This window comes from Trachemys scripta, chromosome 9, assembly GCF_013100865.1.
Source record: "Trachemys scripta elegans isolate TJP31775 chromosome 9, CAS_Tse_1.0, whole genome shotgun sequence".
Lineage (NCBI taxonomy): Eukaryota > Metazoa > Chordata > Testudines > Emydidae > Trachemys > Trachemys scripta.
Window position 1 is genome coordinate 93,933,463 of NC_048306.1, and position 22,490 is coordinate 93,955,952.

A 22,490-nucleotide genomic window follows, 5' to 3' on the forward strand; every position below is an offset into this window, starting at 1 on the left:
ACAGTCACCAATGGTTAAATAAGAGTCATTGTAACAGAGTACTTTTCCCAGTTATGCTGAGAAAAAACATGTTCATTTTTTTCATTACCTATTAATTTAGGGAAAACTCTCACTTTCTGTCAAAACATCCAAAGTGGCTAGTGTAAAGGCAGAGTGGTGGCTCATAGTAACAAAACAAATCTATTAATATATTCCAAGGCCAACAAGAATCACTGTGATCATGTGGTCTGACCTCCTGTATAGCACAGACCATAGAACTTCCCTGAAATAATTTCTGTTTGAACTAGAGTATAGCTTCTAGAAAAACATCCAGTTTTGATTTTTAAAATTGCCAGTGCTGGAGAATCTACCAGAACCCTTGGTAAGTTGTTCAAATGTTGTTTTTTTACTTACTGTTAAAATTTTACACCTGATCTCCAGTTTGAATTAGCCTGGCTTCAGTGTCCAACATTTGGACCTTGTTATAACTTTATCTGTTAGACTGAAGAGCATATTGTCAAATATTTGTTTCCCATGTAGGTATTTATAGATTGTGATCAAGTTCACAAATTCTCCTAAGGTGTGTTTTCCAATCCTTTAATCATTCTCATTTATTAAAGCATACATTACTACCCTGGTGTAGAATTCCTCTGAAATTCAAGGTTTAAGACCTGATTCTCCACTTCCTTGCATTTTGAAAACTAAGGTTATAACTTTTTATAGGAATTAGTATCTCACATTTAACTAAACAAATATGATGTAGACTACTGTTTTCTTTATTTGTTAGATTTATGAAATGTGTTAGTAATAATAATACCTCAGCACTTGGACAAATGTGTAAATTATATTTAAAAAATTACATATTGCCTCAATACCACCAAAAGACTTCCCATCTGTTCTAAAAATATTACTTATTGAGGAACAGATGTGTCTTGCAGTGTTCTATGAAGGTTATCAAATCTATGCTCTGGCAGACCAAGGAGCTCGTTAGGGCGGTGACTGACTTTTTTTTGTTTTGTTTGTGTTTAGTGCCTACCACAATGGAACCTTCGTCTATGACTGGGGCTCCTAGATGTTATCACAATACAAATAATAAATGATAAAAGGGTGTTGTAGAGCTGAGGACTCCTCAGTGAGAATGTCTTGTTGTTAACTTCATTTAAATTAGAGGACTGCTACTTTAGGTGCCTCAGACAATTGCATTTGCTGCAGATTCACATAAGGAAGTAGGTGATGTCAAAGATAAGTAAGGTACAAATTAGGACTTAATGGGTCAATATGAGTCTTATATTTCATCTAGAATCAGATTTTGGAGCATAGGTGTACGAGAAATCCCGCTTAACTATGCAGCTGAACTATCTGCAGTTTCCATGTGGTCTTAAGGCATAGATATATGTAGATTACAATGCAGTGTTCCAATTTAAGGTGACACATCCATGGATAACTATGCCAGTATTGATATTCTAAAGAAAAGGCCACAGCCGTTTTACCAAGTTCAGAAGATATACAATCTTTGCAAAGTGAGCATGTGAAACATCCAGATTTCAAGTCTGTGTAACGAATAGATTTAACCTGACAAATGGGCTCCCAGTGTCTCTTCTGGTTGCTCGCAGCCCCCTATAATCATCTGTCTTTATCAGTAATATAAAGACTGGTTGCTTTCAAGATAGTTTGAATCAGGGCACTTAAAAAACTCTCAGGACTGGTCAAAAACAACAAAGTGGTCTGAATTTCTTTATCTTCAACTTTCAGACATTGGATCATGTTATACCTTTCTTTGCTAGACCGAAGAGCCCATTATCAAATATTTATTCCCCATGTAGATACATATAAACTGCAATCAAATCATCCCTTAACCTTCTCTTTGTTAAGCTAAGTAGATTGAGCTCCTTGTGTCTATCACTATAAGGCAGGTTTTCTAATCATTTATTCATTCTCATGGCTCTTATCTGAACCCATTCCAATTTATCAATATCCTGTTTTAATTGTGGACACCAGCATTGGATGTAGTATTCCAGCCGTGGTCACTACAGTGCCAAATACAGAGATAAAACATACCCTCTACTCTTACTCAAGATTCCACTGTTTATGCATCTGGGGATCATAGGCACCGATTTCTGCTCGCGCTGGTGGGTGCTCAACCCCCCTCTGTCCCCTGCCCTGCCTCGACTCCACCCCTGCCCCACCCCCATTCCAACCCCTTCTCCAAAGTCCTCTCCCCTGAGGTGCCACGTTCCTGCTCCTCCCCCCCTCTTTCCCAGAGCTTGCTATGCCGCCAAACTGCTGTTTGGTGGCGGCAAGCGCTGGGAGGTAGGCGGAGGAGTGGGGACGTGTCGTGCTCAGGGGAGGAGATGAGATGGGGTGGGGGACGGGAACTTGGCTGCTGGTGGGTGCAGAGCACCCACTAATTTTTCCCAGTGGATGCTCCAGCCCCAGAGACCCACAGAGCTGGCACCTATGCTAGGCATCACATGACCTCCAAATCTTTTTCAGAGTCACTGCTTCAAAAAGGAGTCCCCCGTTCTAAAAGTATAGCCTACATTCTTTGTTCCTAGATGTTTACATTTAGCTGTATTAAAATACATATTGTGTGCTTGCACCTAGCTTAATGGGTGATCCAGATAGCTCTGTCAGCCTGTCCTGTTCATTGTCTATTACTCCCCCCCCCCTTTTTTTTTTGTCATTTGCAAACTTTATCAGTGATTATTTTATGTTTTCATCTAAGTTATTGCTAAAAATGGTAAACAGTGTAGGGCTAAGAATTGATCCTTGTGGAACCCCACTAGAAACAGACCTGCTCAATGTTCACTTCCTGTTTACACTGACATTTTGAGACCTATTGGTTAGCCAGCTTGTAATCAATTTAATGTGTGCCATGTTAAGTTTATATTGTTTTGTTTTTATTGTTGTTTTTTCTTTAAATGTCATGTCATGCGGTACCACGTCAAACGCCTTACAGAAATCAAAGTACATGAGATGCGGGGGGGGGGAACTACATTCACATAGAGCTAAGGTTGCTTAGTGATGTGTTGTTTCCTTACAGAATGTTGAATTGAGCCAAGCTCAGACTTGTGAAAATCAGGAAATGCAGCAGTGCCCCAATACACCCCATTAATATGCATACCTTTACTCTGCCAACCCCAGAGTTGCTGAAATGTACAAGTCGTTTCCCTCCGTTTACAGCCCATTCACATTGGCGACCCAGGTTTTCTTTCCCCTCAGCGGTCAAAGTACCTGCACTGTCAGTTCCAAACCTCTGTCCTATGTGTTTGGAAACACCACGTTAATCTGCCCTGAGATCAGGAAGTACCACTCCCCCTGCCCCCGCAAACACCCTCAAGAGCTAATAAAATACAGATGTTCTCAAATAACTAATGCAAGACTTGCCTACCACTTGTCCTCATTTTCTGCTGCTTCCAAAGCTGCAACCCAACCCCTCTCTCTGTCTCCCCCACCCTCTCTACACAAAGTCCTGTCTACATCACCTCCCCACCCAGCATAACAAACATTTTGGTTAGGCTGGCTGCTGATTATTCTGCTGTAGAAACTGGGTAAAAATTGGTACCTTTCAGTTTAACAGAACACGACAGTAGAAGTAAACCAGTTTCTTCTAGGAGACTGTAATTTGGGAATACCAAGGTCAAATTTGGGTTACTAACACTACCTCGTGCCCCTATGATGCACATCAAATTTAAAAGCAAGTGTGCTTACAAGAGTTGAGCTTTTAAGCGTATAAAGTGGTCGGAATGGAAATCCTCTAGCTGTTCTTCTGTATTGGTGCATGTGCACCTATAAAAAACGTGTATTTTCTTAAATACCATTCTCAGTTTGGGCCCTCCAAAGATTTAGTGGGTGCCATGCACTACTTGCAGTAAAACTTGACAGATTGAGACCTTTTTGACCAACATATTAATAGCGCTGAGCAAAAAAACCACACACACAAAACCTTGAAACTTTTTGAAAAATGGCTATTTTTTTTAAAGAAATATCTCCACATCGCAAGCTCAAATGATCCCAAATTTGGTTTACTAACCCTACTCTGAACCCTTCTGAAGCAGACCAAATTTCAAAGGAATCTGACTAAGCATGTCGATTTTAGAAGTCTTAGGAAGGTCAACCTTTAAATATAAGTCATGGTGCAGCCTTCAGTATAGTGGTCCTGACGTGCCACTATAGTTACATCAGTATTACCTTTATCAGCTAAGCCTGTAATCTCATCAAAAAAGATATTAAATTAGTTTCATGGGATCAATACTTCCATAAACCCATGTTAATTGCTTTAATTATATTATCCTCCTTTAGTTGAGTTGTGTCAGCCCTTCTGTTGTGTCCGCGATCAATGTCTGACTGACTGGCCTGTAATTACCTGGATCATACCATTTACCAATTTTAAATATTGGCACAACTTCAGCTTTCTTCCTGTCTTTTGGAATGTCCCCTGTGTACCAAGAAAGACTTATTGAAAATCAACATTAATGGTCCAGCAACCTCTTTTAAAACACTTAGAATCATAGAAATATAGGACTGGAAGGGACATTGAGAGGTCTTCAAGTCCAGCCCCCTGTACTATGGCAGGACTAAGTAAATCTGGACCATCCCTGACAGGTGTTTGTCCATCCTGTTCTTAATTATGGGGATTCCACAAACTCTCTTGGAAGCCTATTCCAGAGCTTAACTATACTTATAGTTAGAAAGTTTTTCCTAGTATCTAACCGGAATCTGTTACTGCATATTAAGCCCATTACTTGTAGTCCTACCTTCACTGGACATGGAAAATGATTGATCACCATCCTTCTTATAACAGCCCTTAACATGTTTGAAGATTATTAGGTTCCCCCCTTTCCCCCTCCACTTCCCCCATAATCTTCTTTTCTCTAGACTAAACATATGTTTTTTTTAACCTGTCCTCGTAGGTTAGATTTTCTAATTGTTGCTTTCCTCTGGACACTTTCCAATTTGTCCACATCTTTCCTAAAATGTGGTGCCCAGAATTGGACACAGTCCTCCGGCTGAGGCCTCACCAGTGCTGAATATAGCAGGACAACTGCCTCCCGTGTCTTACATACAATATTCCTGTTAATACACCGCAGAATAATATTAATGTTTTTTGCGGCTGCATCACATTGTTGACTCGTATTCAGTTTGTGATCCACTATAAGTCCCAGATCCTTTTCAGCAGTACTACCACCTACATAGTTTTTCCCCATTTTGTGCATTTGATTTTTTCCTTCCTAAGTAAAGTACTTTGCGCTTGTCTTTGTTGAATTTCATCTTGTTGAATTCCGACCAATTCTCCAGTTTGTTGGCGTTCTATGAATTCTGATCCTCCCCTCCAAAGCGCTTGGTGTCATCTGCAAATTTTATAAGCATACTCTCCGCTCCATTATTTAAGTGATTAATGAAAATATTGAATAGTACCAGACCCAGGACAGACGCCTTTGGGATCCCACTAGATAGGCCCTCCCAGTTTGACAGTGAACCATTAAATACTCTTTGAGTGCGGTATGTCAACGAGTTATGTGTACCCACCTTATAGTAGTTTCATCAGGACCACATTTCTCTAGTTTGCTTATGAGAATGTTGTGTAGAACTGTGTCAAAAGCCTTACTAAAATGAAGATGTCACATCTACTGTTTTCTTCTTATTGCAGGGATTTATCAAAGATGTCCATGAGGATTCACTCACAGTTGTATTTGAAAACAAGTAAGTATTCTATAGGAAAACAACCCCATGGTTTAAAACTGTATTAATTTTATTCTTCTCTTCACCATTGAGATTGTGAGTAATTGGTTCATACTGAAAAGATCAATTTCTGGAACACATGATATTTAAGGCTCCTTCCACAGTTACTAGCATAGTCCTAGATTTTCCCCTTAGTTTAACTACCTTTCCAACACTTGAAGATTTAGTATACCAAGTTCATTCTGATAATTAACTTTTACTTTCTTGGGTTTCTTACCAGGGTTATCGTTAGGAAGGCTTCACTTTCCCTATATGACTTTGCTACTCCCTGACATTTTAGCAGTATTTTTGTCACCCAGTACCCATGTGTTCATCTTTCAGCCGGGTTCAGCTACAGTTTCCTTGTACAGACTAGAGATTTTTGAAGTGTATTAGAACCATATTGTAAGTTCATATTGTAATTTTTGAAAGGATTTTATATATTACTGTTCTTCGAGTATTTGCCTTTGTGGATCCCTACTTCAGGTGCATCTGTGCCTCATGCACGCAGGATTAGAATCTTGTTACAGCAGTATCTGTTGGGACCATGCCTGCACCCTGCATAGCCTTGTTCCCTCCTCCGGGCACAACCATCCCTCAGTTTCCTCTTACCATCTGTGAAAGCAGGACAGAATCAGTGATGGGATAAGAGGAAAGATCATCTCATGGATCAGCAACTGGTTAAAATACTCCTAACAAAGGGTAGGAATACATGGTCCGTTTTCCCAATGAAGAGAGGTAAATAGCAGGGTCCCCAGGGATTTGTACTGGGACCAGTGCTGTTCAACATATTTAAAATTATCTGGAAAAAGTGATAAACAGTGAGGTAGCAAAATTTGCAGATGATACAAAATTACTGAAGATAGTTAAATCCAAAGGAGACTGCAAAGAGTTACAAAGGGATCTTACAAAATTGGGTGGGCAACACAATGGAATATGAAATTGTGTTGATAAATGCAAAGTAATGCACACTGGAAAACAAAATCCCAAGTACACATTCAAAATGATGGGGTGTGAATTAGCTGTTACCAGTCAAGAAAGAGATCTCGGAGTCATTGTGAATAGTGCTCTGATATGAGGAGAGATTAAAAATACAGGGACTGTTCAGCTTGGAAAAGAGATGATGGGGCGGGGGAAGATATGATAGAAGTTTATAAAATCATGACTGATGTGGAGAAAGTGAATAAGGAAATGATGGTATCCCCTTCGCATGACACAAGGACCAGGGGTCACTTATCATTTTATTGATCAACCGGTTTAAAACCAACATAAGGAGGTAGTTCTTCAAACAATACGCAGTCAATCTGTGGAACTCATTGCTGGGGATGTTGTCTAGGCCCAAAGTACAACAGTGTTCAAAAAAGAATTAGGTAAGTTCAGGGAGGATAGGTCCATCAATGGGTATTAGCTACGATGGTCAGGAAATGCAACCCTGTGCTCTGGGTGTCCCTAAGCCTCTGACTGCCAGATGCTGGGACTGGACAACAGGATGGATCACTTGATAATTACCATGCTCTTTTCATTCCCTCTGAAGCATCTGGCATTGACCATGTCGGAAGACAGGATACTCGGCTAGATGGACCATTGGTCTGACCCACTATGGCCATTCTTATGTTCTTCTGTCTGTCGCTTCCTCATAGAATTTCCTTAGTTTAGCTTAGGTCAGTCAGGAATTGATTCCCTACTAAAATTTTCTCCTCTTTCCTTTTGTTATTGTATTTCCAAAAATCTATTTCTTTATCAATTCTGTTTGGTGCCTCTTTCCACTACTGCCTGTAATGACAGATCCAAAGCCATCAGGCTTTAAGCTCTGCCCATCTTATGACCATCAGATTCCCCTCACAGATGGCCACAGCTGCTGTCTGTCATGCCTTGTACTTGGTTGTTGCTCAGTCCGGTGATTGTTTTCCAAAAGGACAAGAAAATCTAGGGGCATGTGTCTGAAATCTTCTAGAGCTATCAATGAATAGCACCTCAGATCCTGAAGATCAAAGTCAGAACTCCAGGACAGGACTGTCCACAAAGACCCACTCTATCAGTGCTCTCTCCCTCACCAGGCAGTGCTTTCACCCGATCTGTCTTCGTGCTTTGGGCACAGTCTTCACCCATTCTACCACATCTGGGCGTCAATAACAATGGACCAATGGGAGTTAGAGATTGTACGAGTGGGATATACCATTCCCTTTACCTCCCGACCACCTACCCTACCTCTCTCCCTGTCCCTCTTCAGGGACCCTTCTCATTAGCATCTGGTAGGACAAGAAGTTGATCATCTTGTACCACTAGGTGCTGTGGAATGAGTATCTTTGCAATACACGGCGAAGGGTTCTACTTCTTTAGCCAGAAATAAAATGGGGAATGGAGACCTATCTCGAATCTCAGGAAACTCAACAAATTTGTACACACTCAAAAGTTCAAAATGGTGACACTGGGCATGATACTTCCAGTGCTGCAAAAGGGGGACTGGTTTTTAGCCCTCGACCTCCAAGATGCTTATTTTCATATTATTATACATCCCGCTCACAGGAAATTCCTGTGTTTCACAGTACGACACAAACACTTACAGAACAGAGTACTAACTTTCGGCCTATCCACCGCACCAAGAGTTTTCTCTGAAACCCTAGGAGTATTAGTGGCACATCTACGCAAACAGGGAATAATGATTTTTCCTTATCTGGACGATTGCCTTCTCAAAGGCCCAATTCAACAAGAAGCACTGGACTCAGTCCAGATGATGATCACACTATTGAGGGATCTAGGACTACGGATGAACAAACGAAAATCCACTCTAGTCTCTGTCCAGCGGGGCACATCTGGATACCATAGAAGCCAAAGCATCCTTGCCCCTGAACGGATTCACAACTCTGACAAACCTTATTTTAGAGATAAGATTCAGCCCCCAAATACTGGCTCATACTGCCCTGCAACTGCTAGGACACATGGCAGCCACAACATTCGTGGTACGACATGCAAGGTTACATATGCCCTGAGTATAGGGCTGGCTGAGCTCGGTATACATACCCAGCAAGCACAGCCTGCACAAACGACTTACAATACCACCCAGTGTCCTGGACTATCTACACTGGTGGACAAGACCAGAAAATGTATACCTGGGTATCCTGTTCCAACAGGAGCTCCCTTCAATAGTAATCATGACGCCTTGCTCATATGCACCTGTGCACGGTTCAAGGCAAATGGTCTCCTGCGGAGACTCAGTTACACATCAATCTACTAGAACTATGCCTAGTCCGCAGTGCCTGCAGATACTTCCTACTGCACATAAAGGATGAACCCATTCGCATCATGACCGACAACGTTGCCTGCACATTTTACATCAATCGACAAGGGGGCGCTCGATCACTCACTGTGCACCAAAGCCATGAAACTCTGGAACTGGTGCATACACTACAAAATAAACATTTTGGCCTTCTTCCTTCCCAGCTGTCAGAATGTGACGGCGGACATGCTAAGCAGGTACTTCTCTCAAGACCGCGAATGGGAAACGAATGGGAGAGTTTTGCTCTCCATTTTCCGCCAGTGGGGCACTCCTCTCATTGACTTGTTTGCATCCCCAACGAACAGCAAATGCGTAATGTTCTGCTCGAGAGTGGGGATGGGACCCCTGTTACTGGGGGATGCCTTTCTCATCACATGGGATGCACACCTCATGTACGTTTTCCCACCAATTCCAGTGATATCATGCAATACGCAAGATACGAACAGACAAGGCCAAGGTTATCCTCATAGTCCTGACATGGCCACAGAAGCATGGTACAACCTTACCTGATGCGCATGGTGATATGCATCTCTCAAGCTCTCCCTGGTTGTCTGGACATGCCATCTCAGAACAACGGTCACGCTCTTCACACGAATCCGGAGAAACTCCACCTACAAGCGTGGCTCCTACATGTTTCCATCATGGCGAATTAGCCTGCTCAGAAAAAGTTAAACAGGTGTTACTAAACAGCAGGAAAGTGACCCCACACAATCCTTACCTTCAAAAATGGAAGAGATTCTCCTCCTGGTGTCAAGAAAAACACTCAACAGCCTCCACAGCACTGCTACCATTAGTGTTGGAATACCTACTGGAGCTGAAATGCTCGGGTTTAGCAACAAGCTTAATCAAAGTCCCTCTTGCGGCCGTTACTGCGTTCCATCATGAGATTGATGGGAACTTGATCTTTGCGCACCCAATTACTAAACACTTCCTCACAAGTCTCCAGAACATTTACCCAGAAGTTCGCCAACCTACCCCGGCTGGGACCTGAATCTGGTGTTGAAATGCCTCACCAGACTGTCATATGAACCCTTAGCCACCTGTTCCCTGCTGCATTTATCCATGAAAGTGGCCTTTCTGGTCACCATTACTTCCACCAGACAAGTGAGTGAGATCGAGGCACTTATGGCCTATCCTCCTTACACAATATTCTTCAAAGATAAGGTCACTCTGTGCCCACATCCAAAATTTCTACTGAGGGTAACATCGTCCTTTCATATGAACCAACCAATCCATCTTCCTACATTCTATCCCAAGCCTCATGAGACTCCAGCAGAAACCATCTTGCACACATTGTACATCTGGCAGGCATTAGCTTTTTTCTGGAAAGGACCAAACCTTTCTGGAAATCTCCTAGACTTTTTGCTGCGCAGTATCCACTCAGAGATTGACTAAATGGATCTCCATAAGCATTCAACAGTGCTATCATATTTGGAACACGCATCTTCCTATGCACATCAGAGCACATTCTACAATACCTCAATAGTGTTCCTCAACAATGTTCTGATAAAGATTTATAGGGTGGCCACTTGGGCCTCTATCTACACATTCACTGAGCACCATGCAATCACTCAAGACTCCAGGGCTGAAGCCACAGTTGGTCTAACAGTACTTATCTCTATGACTCAAATAAACTCAAAGTCCCTACTGCCTTCTGAGGGGCACTGCTCTACAGTCACTTGAAGTGGAACACCCATAGGGGCAGCACTTGAAGAAGAGAAGGTTACTCACCTTGTGCAGTATCTGAGGTTCTTCGAGATGTGTCCCCCTGTGAGTGCTCCACTACCCACCCTCCTCCCTCTATTTTGGAGTTCGTTGCTAGGACTCTGCGGCAGAGAAGGAACTTGAGAGCTTGGGTCATGCACGTGCTAGACCTGGCACCGTGAGACACCTACTGAGCACATGCAGGCACTGCTACCATAAATCTTCGATCGATGGCACCAGGTCGCACTGACACCTGAAGTGGAGCATTCACAGGAACACACATCTCGAAGAACCTCAGTTACTGCACAAGGTCAGTAACCTTCTCTTCTCAACAAGCTATCTCAAGATGCTAAGGAAGCGTTAAAATCAGTAATCGCTGAGGGACAACTAGTAGTGAAAATGGCTCTACAGATAGCCATGGATATTTCTGATACTGCAGCTCAATCAGTGGCCACTGCAGTGACAATGCAAAGTACGACCTGGCTGCAAGCTTCAGGTATGCCAAGGGAGGTACAGAATATGGTTCAGGATTTGTGTTTCACAGGCACTGACTTGTTCAGCAATCAGACTCATGAGGTATTGCATTTATTAAAATATTCCAGGGCTATGTTAAGATGCTTGGGAATCTATAACCCAGCCTCCAGGCTGAATTCCTAAAAATATCAATCCCATTCCTTTTCCCAACACTGATACAAAGTTTATCTTCCAAGGAAGAAACCTAATTTCTCCCACAGACCACCACCTTCTATAGGCGTGAACTCTCCTGCATAGTCATCTAGAAGTGGTTTGATATAAAGGTCGAAAGGCATAACCAGATCAGACTGGAGCTGTCCATAAGTCTATCTTTGGATGTCGTTGTTACAGATGTTGCAACCGCATGCAGTATCTTTAGGAGGAACATATTGTATTAAGTATCAGAGGGATAGCCGTGTTAGTCTGGATCTGTAAAAAGCAACGAAGAGTGCTGTGGCACCTTATAGACTAACAGGTGTATTGGAGAGTCTGACGAAGTGGGTAATCACCCACGAAAGCTTATGCTCCAATACATCTGTTAGTCTATAAGGTGCCACAGGACTCTTTGTTGCATATTGTATTCAGTTTATGTATCTCTGTGGACCAGGGATTGTATGAATGATTGAGTTGTACTCCATGAGGTCACCACAGCTCCTTCAGGAATTAAAACAGTGGAGGGTTATTAAGGTGACTAAGTGAAACTAAACAACTCTAGAACTACAACTCCTTTCCCGGAGTGGTTTGTATATTCTGGTTCAGACGGTTTCCAGAGGCTATGAAAACAAAGATAGGGCTTTTGGCTTAAAAAGGCTGCATTTAAACTGACTCAGGGCCTTCTGTCTGATCCAGCAAATGGGCAGGATTTTCTGAAGGACTTTGATCTACTAGGGCTTGTTAGGACTGACGGGTGACCTCTCATAAGCTTTTAGCATGTGTGTAGGAAACTTTTGTACATTTCGTACACATTTTCTCTGTAATGCTTTCTCCTTAAGAATAAAGGTGCTTGCTCAGAAAGAACTGTATAGTGACTTGTAACTGCTGGCAATACACTTTTTTCATAAACATTGGAAACAACACAAAACATAGGCACAGACCTTTAGCCAGGCTGGCTTGCTGGGGATATCACAGTGTATGGCAGGGAGTTGTGCAGCCTTAAACCCCCCGTGGTCAGAAGGGAATGTGATAAGGGTCCATACCCAGAGACTGGTGGTTTCTGGAGACATAAGTGGCCACTTTGGGAGTGGACCACAGAGGGAGGATACAGGTGCAGTTTCCCTGAAACTGTGCAGTTGTCTTTCCCTATCTTATCAGGCTTGGACTGGATTAACCACCAACAGATGAGTAATAGAGATTATCTCCAGAGGGTACTCTATCCGATTCCAGTCATTGTCCTTTCACACCCTCCTTTCTTGTCCCTCTTCAGGGACTATTCTCATGAGAAACATCTGAAGGTTGAGGAGACCTCTTTGGTTCATCTAGGAGTAATAGAGAAGGTGCTTGTGGAATTTGGAGGGAGAGGTTTCTACTCCTGATATTTCTTTATTCTGAAAAAAAAATGGGGTCTTTGTCCTCTGCTTGAATTGAGAAGGCTGAACAAATACATAAGCCATCTCAGATTCAGGATGGTAATGCTAGCCTCCATCATCCCTTCCTTGCACGCTCTGGGACTTGACCTTCTAGACACACACTTCCATATTGCAGTCCATCCAGTCCACAGGAAGTACCTATAATTCTCTAGAGGGACCTAATCACTAGCAATGCAGAGTTCTATCATTTTGGCACCTCCACGGGATTGAGAGTTTTCACAAAGTGCCTTGCAGTGGCAACTGCACATCTAAGGAGACAGGGCATTCACATCTATATGTACCTGGATGGTTGGCTGATCAAAGGCAGGTCTCATCAAGAAGTGTTCGCAGTTCCATCTCATTATCCTTGACCTACTCAGAGATTTAGGCCTGGTGATTAATTGAAAATTACAAGAAGTCATGCCTTAGCTGTTCTCAATTGATAGAGTTCATAAGGGTTTTAATAGACTCAAAATTGGTAAGAGCACACCTCCCCGAGGAGGGATTTCACTTCTTTGTGATAGTACTCCCTAGTATCAAAGCAAACCAATCGATCATGGTCATGACTTGTGTAAAACTCATGGGCACATGTCAGAATACACTTTTGGTGACCCCTGTAGCCAGACTTCACCTTGTGCCATTACAAGGCTGGCGAAGATCAGTATGTTGTCCGTTTTAACATTATATGGACATTGATAACTATTCCATCTCATATTGTGGCATCACTAAGTTGGTATGCTTGCAGAGCTATACCCTTTTCCATCCCTTCATCAAAAAGACAGTGATCACGGATGCTTCAGGAGCAGGATAGGATACACACTTAGATGACCTTCAAATACAGGGAGTTTGGTGTCCAGAGCATGTAAATGTGTTGGAGCTCTGGGCAGTCAGGCTTTTGCAGGCCATTCTTAACAGCCTTGAAAAGTTCTGTCATACAGATTCTCGTGGACAACATGTCTGCAATGCACTATGTAAAGTAGTAGGTGCTCACTCATCGCACCTGTGCCTAGATACCACCAGGCTTTGTAACTGATGCCAGACACATGGGTAATCCTGATATCCCTTCACCTACCAGGTGTCAGCAATACCCCAGTGAATCTTCTTAACCAGTAATCTATAACCAGTCATGAGTGGTACCTCAGAACATCTGTCCTTTCTCTGATATTTCACTAGTTGGCAAAAAAGTCCAGGATGGGAATACCCAACAGAGAGAACACGAAATGCCCAAAATTCTGTGCCAGAGTGGGTATGAGTCATGGATCCATACAGGATGCTTTTCTTACATCTTGAAAACAAGTCTTACTATATATACATCTCTGCTGATTCCTCTGATACCCAAGATAATAAGTAAAATTGGACAAAAGGCAGTGCAGGTAAAACTGATTGGCTTACACAGTTCTGGCTGGTAGATCTCCTTCAAATGTCACCTCAGCCTCTAATTACACTGCCAGACATAATATCACTTAATCAGGGTCAGGTTCTCCACCCAGACCTGAAGTCATTACACCTAATATCCTGGATGTTGACTGGCTAAGCACCACTGATGGATACCATTCAGTGCAGGTCAACAGATCTTTCAGTAGAGCTGAAAGTCTTCCCAAGGTAAATCTATTCTTCCAATGCAGGGTCACAAGCCCCAGTACTCACAGCCCCATGGAGCTCTGGGCAGCCGTGATACTGGGTCCAGCTCCGGCCTGTCCTTCTCAAGCGATTTCTCTCTGGGACAGTGCTCCTCCTGGCTCCTGTCCTGGGGTGTCCCCGATTGGCCGCCCTGTCCTTCCCAGGCTTCAGGCAGGTTCTCTGCTGCTTCACTTTGCAAGGGCCTCTGCGGGCTGCCCCTCTCTCTCCCTCCCAGCTTCAGAGTCACCCCCTGGAGTTTCCCTCCTTTTTTCCTCACTCTCCCTCTCCCCCGTAGGAAAAAGATTTAAAGAGGCCATGCTCTCTAAACCCCAAAAGGGTTACATATATACTACCTGTATGACCCTAAGGATGTCACATGGGTCGCAGTTGTGTGCTGATTGGTCCGCAAGAGGGCTGCGGGTTGAGAACAACTGACCTAAATAAATCAGTCAGTTTTCCTGTTTTCCTTTCCAAAACTCTCAGCACTCTGAGGGAGAAGAAGCTTCACATTCTGGATATTACTGAGGCCGTAGTATGTTTATCTGGATAGAGTGATACCATTCTGTGCCTCTTAATTGTATTAAGCAATGTAGGGACAAGCCATCTCGGCATGGAGACTAGCTAGATGGATTATACAGTGTATTTCTATTACCAGCTGGCAGACATGCCCCTTCCTCCTAACATCAAGGCTCAATCTGCTATTCTGTGCTACCTAAAATAGGGCTACTACCCCGTATTTCAAAAATATCTCTTTATCTGAAATAAACGGCCACCTGAAGTAATCCCCTGATTTTTGTTAAACATTATGCTATGGACCTGGCCTCCAGATTAGAGGCAAAATTGGAGCAGGCTGATGTATTTATTTATTACTGTAACACCCACCTTCCAGATGGGCACTGCTTTCTAGTGAGTCTTGGGTGCTGAAATGGATATCCACATGAACAAATACTCAAAGAAGAAAGAATGGTATCTTACAGGAACTGTGGTTCTTTCAAATGTTTTGTCCACGTGGATCCGCACAGACTTTCCGTTAACGTTACTTTTTTGGAGTCTTTATTAGCTGGTATTCTCACTTAACGAGGGAACTGAGGGGTGGTTGTGGCCACTCCTCCCTTTATGCCCTTAGGTGGGGGGTTGGGGAACTACAGGGACATACAGGGCATAGGAGCCCCCCCCAGAGAGACTTATTCAGAGATTCTGATCCAACACAAATGAGTTGCATGAGCCCTTGAAGTGGGATCTATGTGGACAAATGCCTTGAAGAATCACAGTGACTGTAAGGTAAGTAATCACTCTTTATCAGAGGAATATCATTAACCATACTGGTCAGGGATACCATTCTAGACACCTAGCAACAACTGGTACTGAAGCAGTTCCTTGACAAGTATAATTCTTAAAATAATGTGGACATATCCTAAATTGAATCTTTGCTTGCCAATCATTTTTTTTAAGAAGAGGAGAAATTGGTATGTAGGAATCTAATAATGTGCTATTAAGAGTCAGATCTAGCAAAAACACCCACTGAAATCAATGGAAGTTCGGGGTGTGCAAGGACCTCATGCCCAGCTAGCTGGATATATTTAAATACGTATAAAGGCCTGTATAGCACGAGCAGTGATAAAACTGTAAAGTACATTATAAAATAGTTTTTACTTAGTTCACTTGATATTTATGGAGGAAATTTAGAGGGATAATGTCAACTTGAGGGTTTTTTAATTGATTAATTTAAAAAATTCAGCTGTTGATGTAACAGCCTTTTAAATATTATATCCTGAATTTAAAAAAATCTGTTCCTCTGATGTTCGTAAGTATTTTTTCAGCAAGGGAGAAACTGACGACTACACGTGGGAAGAGTGAGACGGATTATATGCAAAGTAATATAAAATGCACAAAAGTAAACAGAAAAAATATTGAAGCAATATTTTTCTCTAATGCCTTCTGTGTTGTGTTTACTATAGTTACATATAAAAGTTTCAGAGAGAACTGTTTTTTCCAAGTTGATTGTCAATTCAAATAATAATTTTATTTCTAAAATTCTTTGAAATTTAACTTTCGTTGATTATAAACTCTTTGTAGCAGGAACAATCTTTTTGTTCTGTGTTTCTACACTGCCTACCACAATGGAATCCTGGTTCACGGCGAGGGCTTGTAGGCACTGCCACAATACAAATTATAAATTAATAATAATAACTGAATTTTAAACAGTGAACATATTTTAAGAATGAATTGTGTCAGTGAATATTTTTAAGGCTTGCCAGACCAGGATTAGTTCTTGAAATAATCAATGAAATATCTATTCAACTTTCAGTTGGCAACCAGAGCGACAGGTTCCTTTTAATGAAGTCAGATTACCACCTCCACCTGATATCAAGAAAGAAATAGGAGAAGGAGATGAAGTGGAGGTGAGTTGACTCTCATGTTTCCTTCCTAGCTTGCCCTCCCGTGGAAGTGACTGTTCAGACAGGATAATGTTAATACTGATTATAGTCACAAGAAAAAGTAGAGTTAAGCTTTAAAAGTGAACATCTAATATATGTAGTGTCTGTCACTAGTAATGGTTGTACTTTTTGAAAGGTAGAATGGTCGAGTAGGTGGAATATGGTTATTACGAAATAGAAGTTACAATATAGAAGAAATTGGTTGAAAAAAATGTATTTTCAGTTTGAAAAAATCATAGGAAACAAACCTTTTCTCATTTTCATTAAAAATTTTCATGGAGCTTTTCATGTTTTCTCAGAAACTGATGACAATCAAAAATGGTGACCCTACCATTCCCATAAAAATTCAACAAAACAGAAATTTCCTACTGAAAATTTCCATTTAATTAAAAAGCCATTTTTGGTCAAAACGAAGTAGCTATGTTAGGAACTTGATCTCTGATCCTGACTGCACCTCTGACTTGCCTTTAGGTTTGAACCTGTGCCTATTGAGGTTGATAGCAAAATTCCAATTGAATTCAGTGGTGCAGGATCAGGTCCTTAAACCTTTGTTTCCTCACCTGTAAAATGTGCACACTGTTTACTAGTTCACTTAGGTAGTATTGAGGTTAATGTGTGTGTTTTGAAAATCTGAAACTGTATATTAGTGCTTTATATGACTACATTGTGCTTGATTAGCTCACATAGTTAAAAATTGAATTCCAGCTTCCATTCTAATTCTGCTTTTTCAGTTGGTTATGACCTCAAATATATTCTTTTGGAGCTGAATTTTTCCATGTTTTATCTCAGCAAAGGGATGATTTTGTTTTTTGAAAGTTTGAACAAGCCCAGTTCATCTGTGCTTGAATTATGTAAATGTGGAAGAAGAAAAGTTTCCCTATAAGTTTGAATCTGAAATTTTGCACTTGGATGACTGAACTATTTTATGGTAGATTCAAGGATAAAGCCAAGTTTGAAAGAAGCCTAGTGTTCAGTAAATTTAAAGTTAGGAACATTTGAAATTGGTTGATGACTTTTGTTTGTGTGTTTTATAGTTTGATTTTTTTTTTTTTAATGTTTATGGAATCTGTATGTTTTGAGGTATGACAAAAAAAACCACCACAAACATTCCCTCCCCCTCTCTCCAGGACTTTCACTCCACTGTAGTAGTGTCCTCACGGTGAACTAGTGCACACAAGCTTGTGTACTGTAGATTCACATGCTGTGTTGCTGCACAGTAACGCGCTGTGTAAACAAGCTTTGTGTGTCCTAGAAAGCTGTGAAAATGTTTCAGATTCAAGTTAATTTTATAATGTTTTATTTTTCTCCTTGAATAAATAATATGTAAAATATTTGCTAGAGAAAATGTACTGTGAAATGTTATTTTGTTTATCCAAGTTAGAGTTCCTTTTTTTAAAGTTATCTTTGTATTAAACATGTTTGACTAAGATTCTCTTCTTTGAGTAGATCCAGCCTTGTATTCCACTTAGGTGTATGTGTGCGCCCAGTGCACTAGAGCCAGAGAATTTTGCCTATCAGTATCCGTAGGAGGCCACACTTGTGCTAAATGAGGCAGCACTGCCTTGACCCCATCCCTCAGTTCCTTCTTATCTCCCGTGGCTGGAGTTGGAGCTCTGTGTGGTTCTTAACCTCACAATTTCTATATTCCTTAGTGACTTTTTTTCTAGTTGTATTTAGAATCATAGAATATTAGGGTTGGAAGGGACCTCAGGAGGTCATCTAGTCTAACCCCCTGCTCAAAGCGGGACCAATCCCCAGACAGATTTTTACCCCAGTTCCCTAAATGGCCCCCTCAAGGATTGAACTCACAGCCCTGGGTTTAGCAGGCCAATGCTCAAACCAATGAGCTATCTCTCCTTCCTAATTAATATAGTACCCTAGAATTAATTAGTACTCTTAGTATAGTGTTAATTAGATTTAGCATTAATTAACTTTCATTTAAGTATTCCCCTGGTGATATCCTCACCAGGATTTAACATTATCCTTTATGTGGGGGAGCGATCCCCGGCAAATGATTCCCACACGTAGTGCTTTCTGTGCTTAGGCTGAGCCACACGAATGGTGTTTGATTTGCAAATCGTTCGCGAAATGGACTCAAGTGATGAGGAGTCTTTGTCTAAAACAGCCTACTTGAACACACCATGCAGCCTGCTTCGGCACCGAGGTTTAAATCAGATCGGAGGTTGCCCTCGGGTTCCAAGAGTGTTATCATTTCATGTTCTGGATCCAGCGCCTCTCTGAAGAGACAGAGGAGTCGCTCCCCGTTGAGTGCATTGACGAAAAGGTTGTATAAGACTGATCGAGGCCTCTCGAGTTCGCATGGGGACTCATCTGTCTCCTGCAGAAGGAGCGCATGCTACCATGGTGTGAATATTGGTGCGTGGGATGGAGTAAGTCCTGTTAACCACTCTCCAGTAACACACAGGGAGGTCAGAGACCTGTACCATTGACTGCAGGTCCTCTGAGGAAGTTGCTCTCCCTATTAACGATTCGCTCCTAGAACCTGCTAGGGTTCTCTGGAGCATGCCGGCTTCAGTACTACTTACTGCAAAGTGCTTGGAGAAATGCTGCTTTGTCTCAGTGCAGGGATTTGAGGGTTTTTATACCCACCCTGTCCCAAATTCCCTGGTCGTAAACACAGTGAACGATAGAGCCTGGCAGGGCAGATTTAAGTCAACTTCTAAGGTTAAGCACGTTAAACAGATGGACCTGATGGATAGGAAGATTTACACCTTTTCTTCCTTGCAGGTGTGGATTGCTAACCAGTAGGCATTGCTGTCGAAATATGACTTTGTGAACTGGCTGGCTATGTCTTAAGTTTGCAGACCAGCTGACTGAAGCTTCCAGGGAATTATGTTGGACATTTATTACCAAAAGCAGCAGGGTGGCTAAGACTTAGTTGCAGTCTGCACTGGACGCCAGGGATACTTGGGCCAGAGTAATGACCTCGATATTGACCATAAGAAGGGTGGCCTGGCTGCAGAATTTGGCCATTGCTCCTGATGTTCAGTGGGCTATAGAGGATTTGCACTTTAATGGCTGCGTGCTTTTTGTTTTTTGTTTTTGTTTTGACAAGATGGATGAACTCTTCACTCCTTCAAGGACAGTAGGACTATCTTATGGCCCTTGAGGGTGTACACATTGGCAGTGCAGAGACCGCCACTATGGTGATCAACAGCAGTATTGTCTGCAGTGCACATTTGGGCAGCTTTCCCTCCCCTGAGATAACAGGACTATCCCAGAAAGGGGCATAGGTCCCAGAGGAGGAGGCATTCAAGTCTGGGGTTTGGCCAAAAGACATGCCTTCCCCACGTGCCCCCCAAGCATCCATTTTGACTCCAGAACAGTGATCTAGTCATTGCACCCTTTTTCCCCTGTCCCCTCTGTTTGGGGACATGTTGGCTCACTTTCATAATGCTTGGGGCTTGATCACCACTGATCAAGTGGGTCCTAAGCACCGTCAGATTGGGCTATGCCATACAGTCCCTCTCACGAGATACTATTCCTCAAGCAGGTCCACTTTTCCTGGCTTTTTTTGCCTGACTGTCTGGGTCTCATCCTAAGTATTGGGAAGTGAACTTTGGTTCACACTCAGAAAATCGAGTTCATTGGGGCCCTAAAAGACACTGAGTTCAAAAGCTTTTTGCCCACCGACCATTTTAAGGCAATTCGCCGCCTTTGCTTCAGTCTCAGCTTCCAGGACAGTTCAGATGTGCCTGGGGCTCTTGAACCACGTGTCCGCGGCAATCAGGTTGTGGCAGTTCTGCATCGAGCAGAGTATCACTCTGATACCCAACCACTTGCCTGGGGTCCAGAATCATCTTTCAGACCATCTCAGTAGGAATGTTTGTCTGAGTCACAAGTGATCCCTGAGGCCAAGTGTCCTCCAGGTCATCTTCACAGCTTGGGGCATTTTGATGATTGACCTGTTTGCTATGAGGGACAACAGGAAATGTCTGTTCTGCTTTCGAGGGGGCCTCAGTCTGAGCTCCCTAACTGACACTTTTCACCTCAGCTGGCAGTTGGCTCTCCTGTATGCTTTTCTTCTGATCTCAGTCATCCCACACGTCATCCTCAAGCTGAAGGCGGATTGGGCCAAGCTTGTTCTCATTGCCCAAGTATAGCTGAGGTAGTGCTGGTTCTCTGACCTTCTCACACTGTCAATTCAGCCTCCCTTGCTCCTTCCTCTCATGGCGTAGCTGTTTCATGGTTGAATGAGGAGAGAGAGCAGTGTTCAGCGGCTGTTCAGAAGGTACTACTCAACAGTAGAAAGCCTTCTACCAGAATGGCTTACTTGGTGAAATAGAAGCAGTTTTTTTGATGTGGCCATTGGCCTGTGGAATTCAACCTATGCAGGTTTTTATCCAGGACATCTTGGAGTACTTGCTGCACCTTCAGTCATCAGACCTTGCACTTAGCTTATTGAGAGTGCATCTGACAGTTAATATCAGCATTTCATCCTCTCTCATTCAGGGAAGATCAGTCTTCTCCAATGGCATGGTAGCAAGATTCTTAAAAGGGCTTCTTCATCTCCATCCTTCTCTGGTCTGGGAGCTGATTCCTCTGTGGGACCTTAACATTTGGCTCTGGAGAGCCAAAGCCAAGAGCTGGAGCAAGCTAAAGGCAGGGAAGCAGTGGAGGGGCTTACCCTCTGACTTCCATTTTGACTTATGATATATCCGGTGTTCTCAGCACAGTACATTCTGACAATTGTGACATTCTATTTCTCTTTAATGTTTTTTTTTTTTTTTTTTTTTTTTTTTTTTAAAGAGCACTGCCAGTGTGTATTAAACCAAACCAAGAGGAATGATTAAAAGGGCATTTAATAGTAGGATATGGAGTCTTTCATTTCTAACTTGCCAGTTCAAATAAACCTTTTAAAACAAGAATGACTGAAAGCTGCAGTGGCCTCTGGGAAATGAATTTGGCAAGATTCAGAATCTATTTAATAATGGGTAAGAGGGATCATAAATAAAAATACCTGTTAGAACTAATTGGTGCCCTCAGCAACAGCCTCAGCCGAAGGCCAGTGATTGACTGAACCGTAAAAACTCACCTACCCTCATATTCCCAGTGATGGCAACTTCAGATCAGGGAGAAAGCGTGTTGCTGGGGTAGTGTAACTAATGCTACTGCTGCTGCTTATTCTGCTTGTTCCATAGTTTCCAGGACTGCTGAGCTGACATCTTTTCTAGAGCAATATAATCACACACAAATTAAATTAATAGAACAATAAAACACTTGCCAAGTTTTTATCCTGATACACCAAAAGAGTTTGAAATCCCTCCTGCTCCTCCTGCACAGCTAATATGAAAGATTAAATGGAACTAAAAATTGCTTGCCATGTTGGCTGCAGTAGCACTAAAAATAAAGCAAAACAATATGTTTGCTAAATACAGAACAGAATTATTATTGAAAAACTACTATTTTCAGATATTTGAAAACATCCTTTCAGGTAGCAAACTAGATATCTGCCAAATGAAGATAGAAATTGCAGTACTTTTATATATCAAGTTCTTAGTACTGCAAAAACCTTCAGTGTTTGCTGCTTTCAGCTTTGGCCAGTTAGAAATAATAATTATTTTGCATGATAAGTATCCAGTGTGTAATATAATATTGATGTTAGGCCTGATCTACACACAGATTTTGTATCAGCATAACTATTTCTGTTTG

At 42.1% G+C, this 22,490-nt stretch overlaps 1 protein-coding gene across 3 annotated transcripts in view; it reads left to right on the top strand.

Moving 5' to 3' along the window:
- Positions 1 to 22,490, top strand: part of FXR1 (FMR1 autosomal homolog 1) — a 65,620-nt gene that overhangs the window by 4,928 nt on the left and 38,202 nt on the right. For all 3 annotated transcript variants that reach the window (XM_034780625.1, XM_034780628.1, XM_034780627.1), the window contains exons 2-3: positions 5,630 to 5,682; positions 16,688 to 16,781. In XM_034780625.1, the coding sequence (XP_034636516.1) occupies positions 5,630 to 5,682; positions 16,688 to 16,781 (147 nt within the window). The remainder of the gene's footprint in view (positions 1 to 5,629; positions 5,683 to 16,687; positions 16,782 to 22,490) is intronic.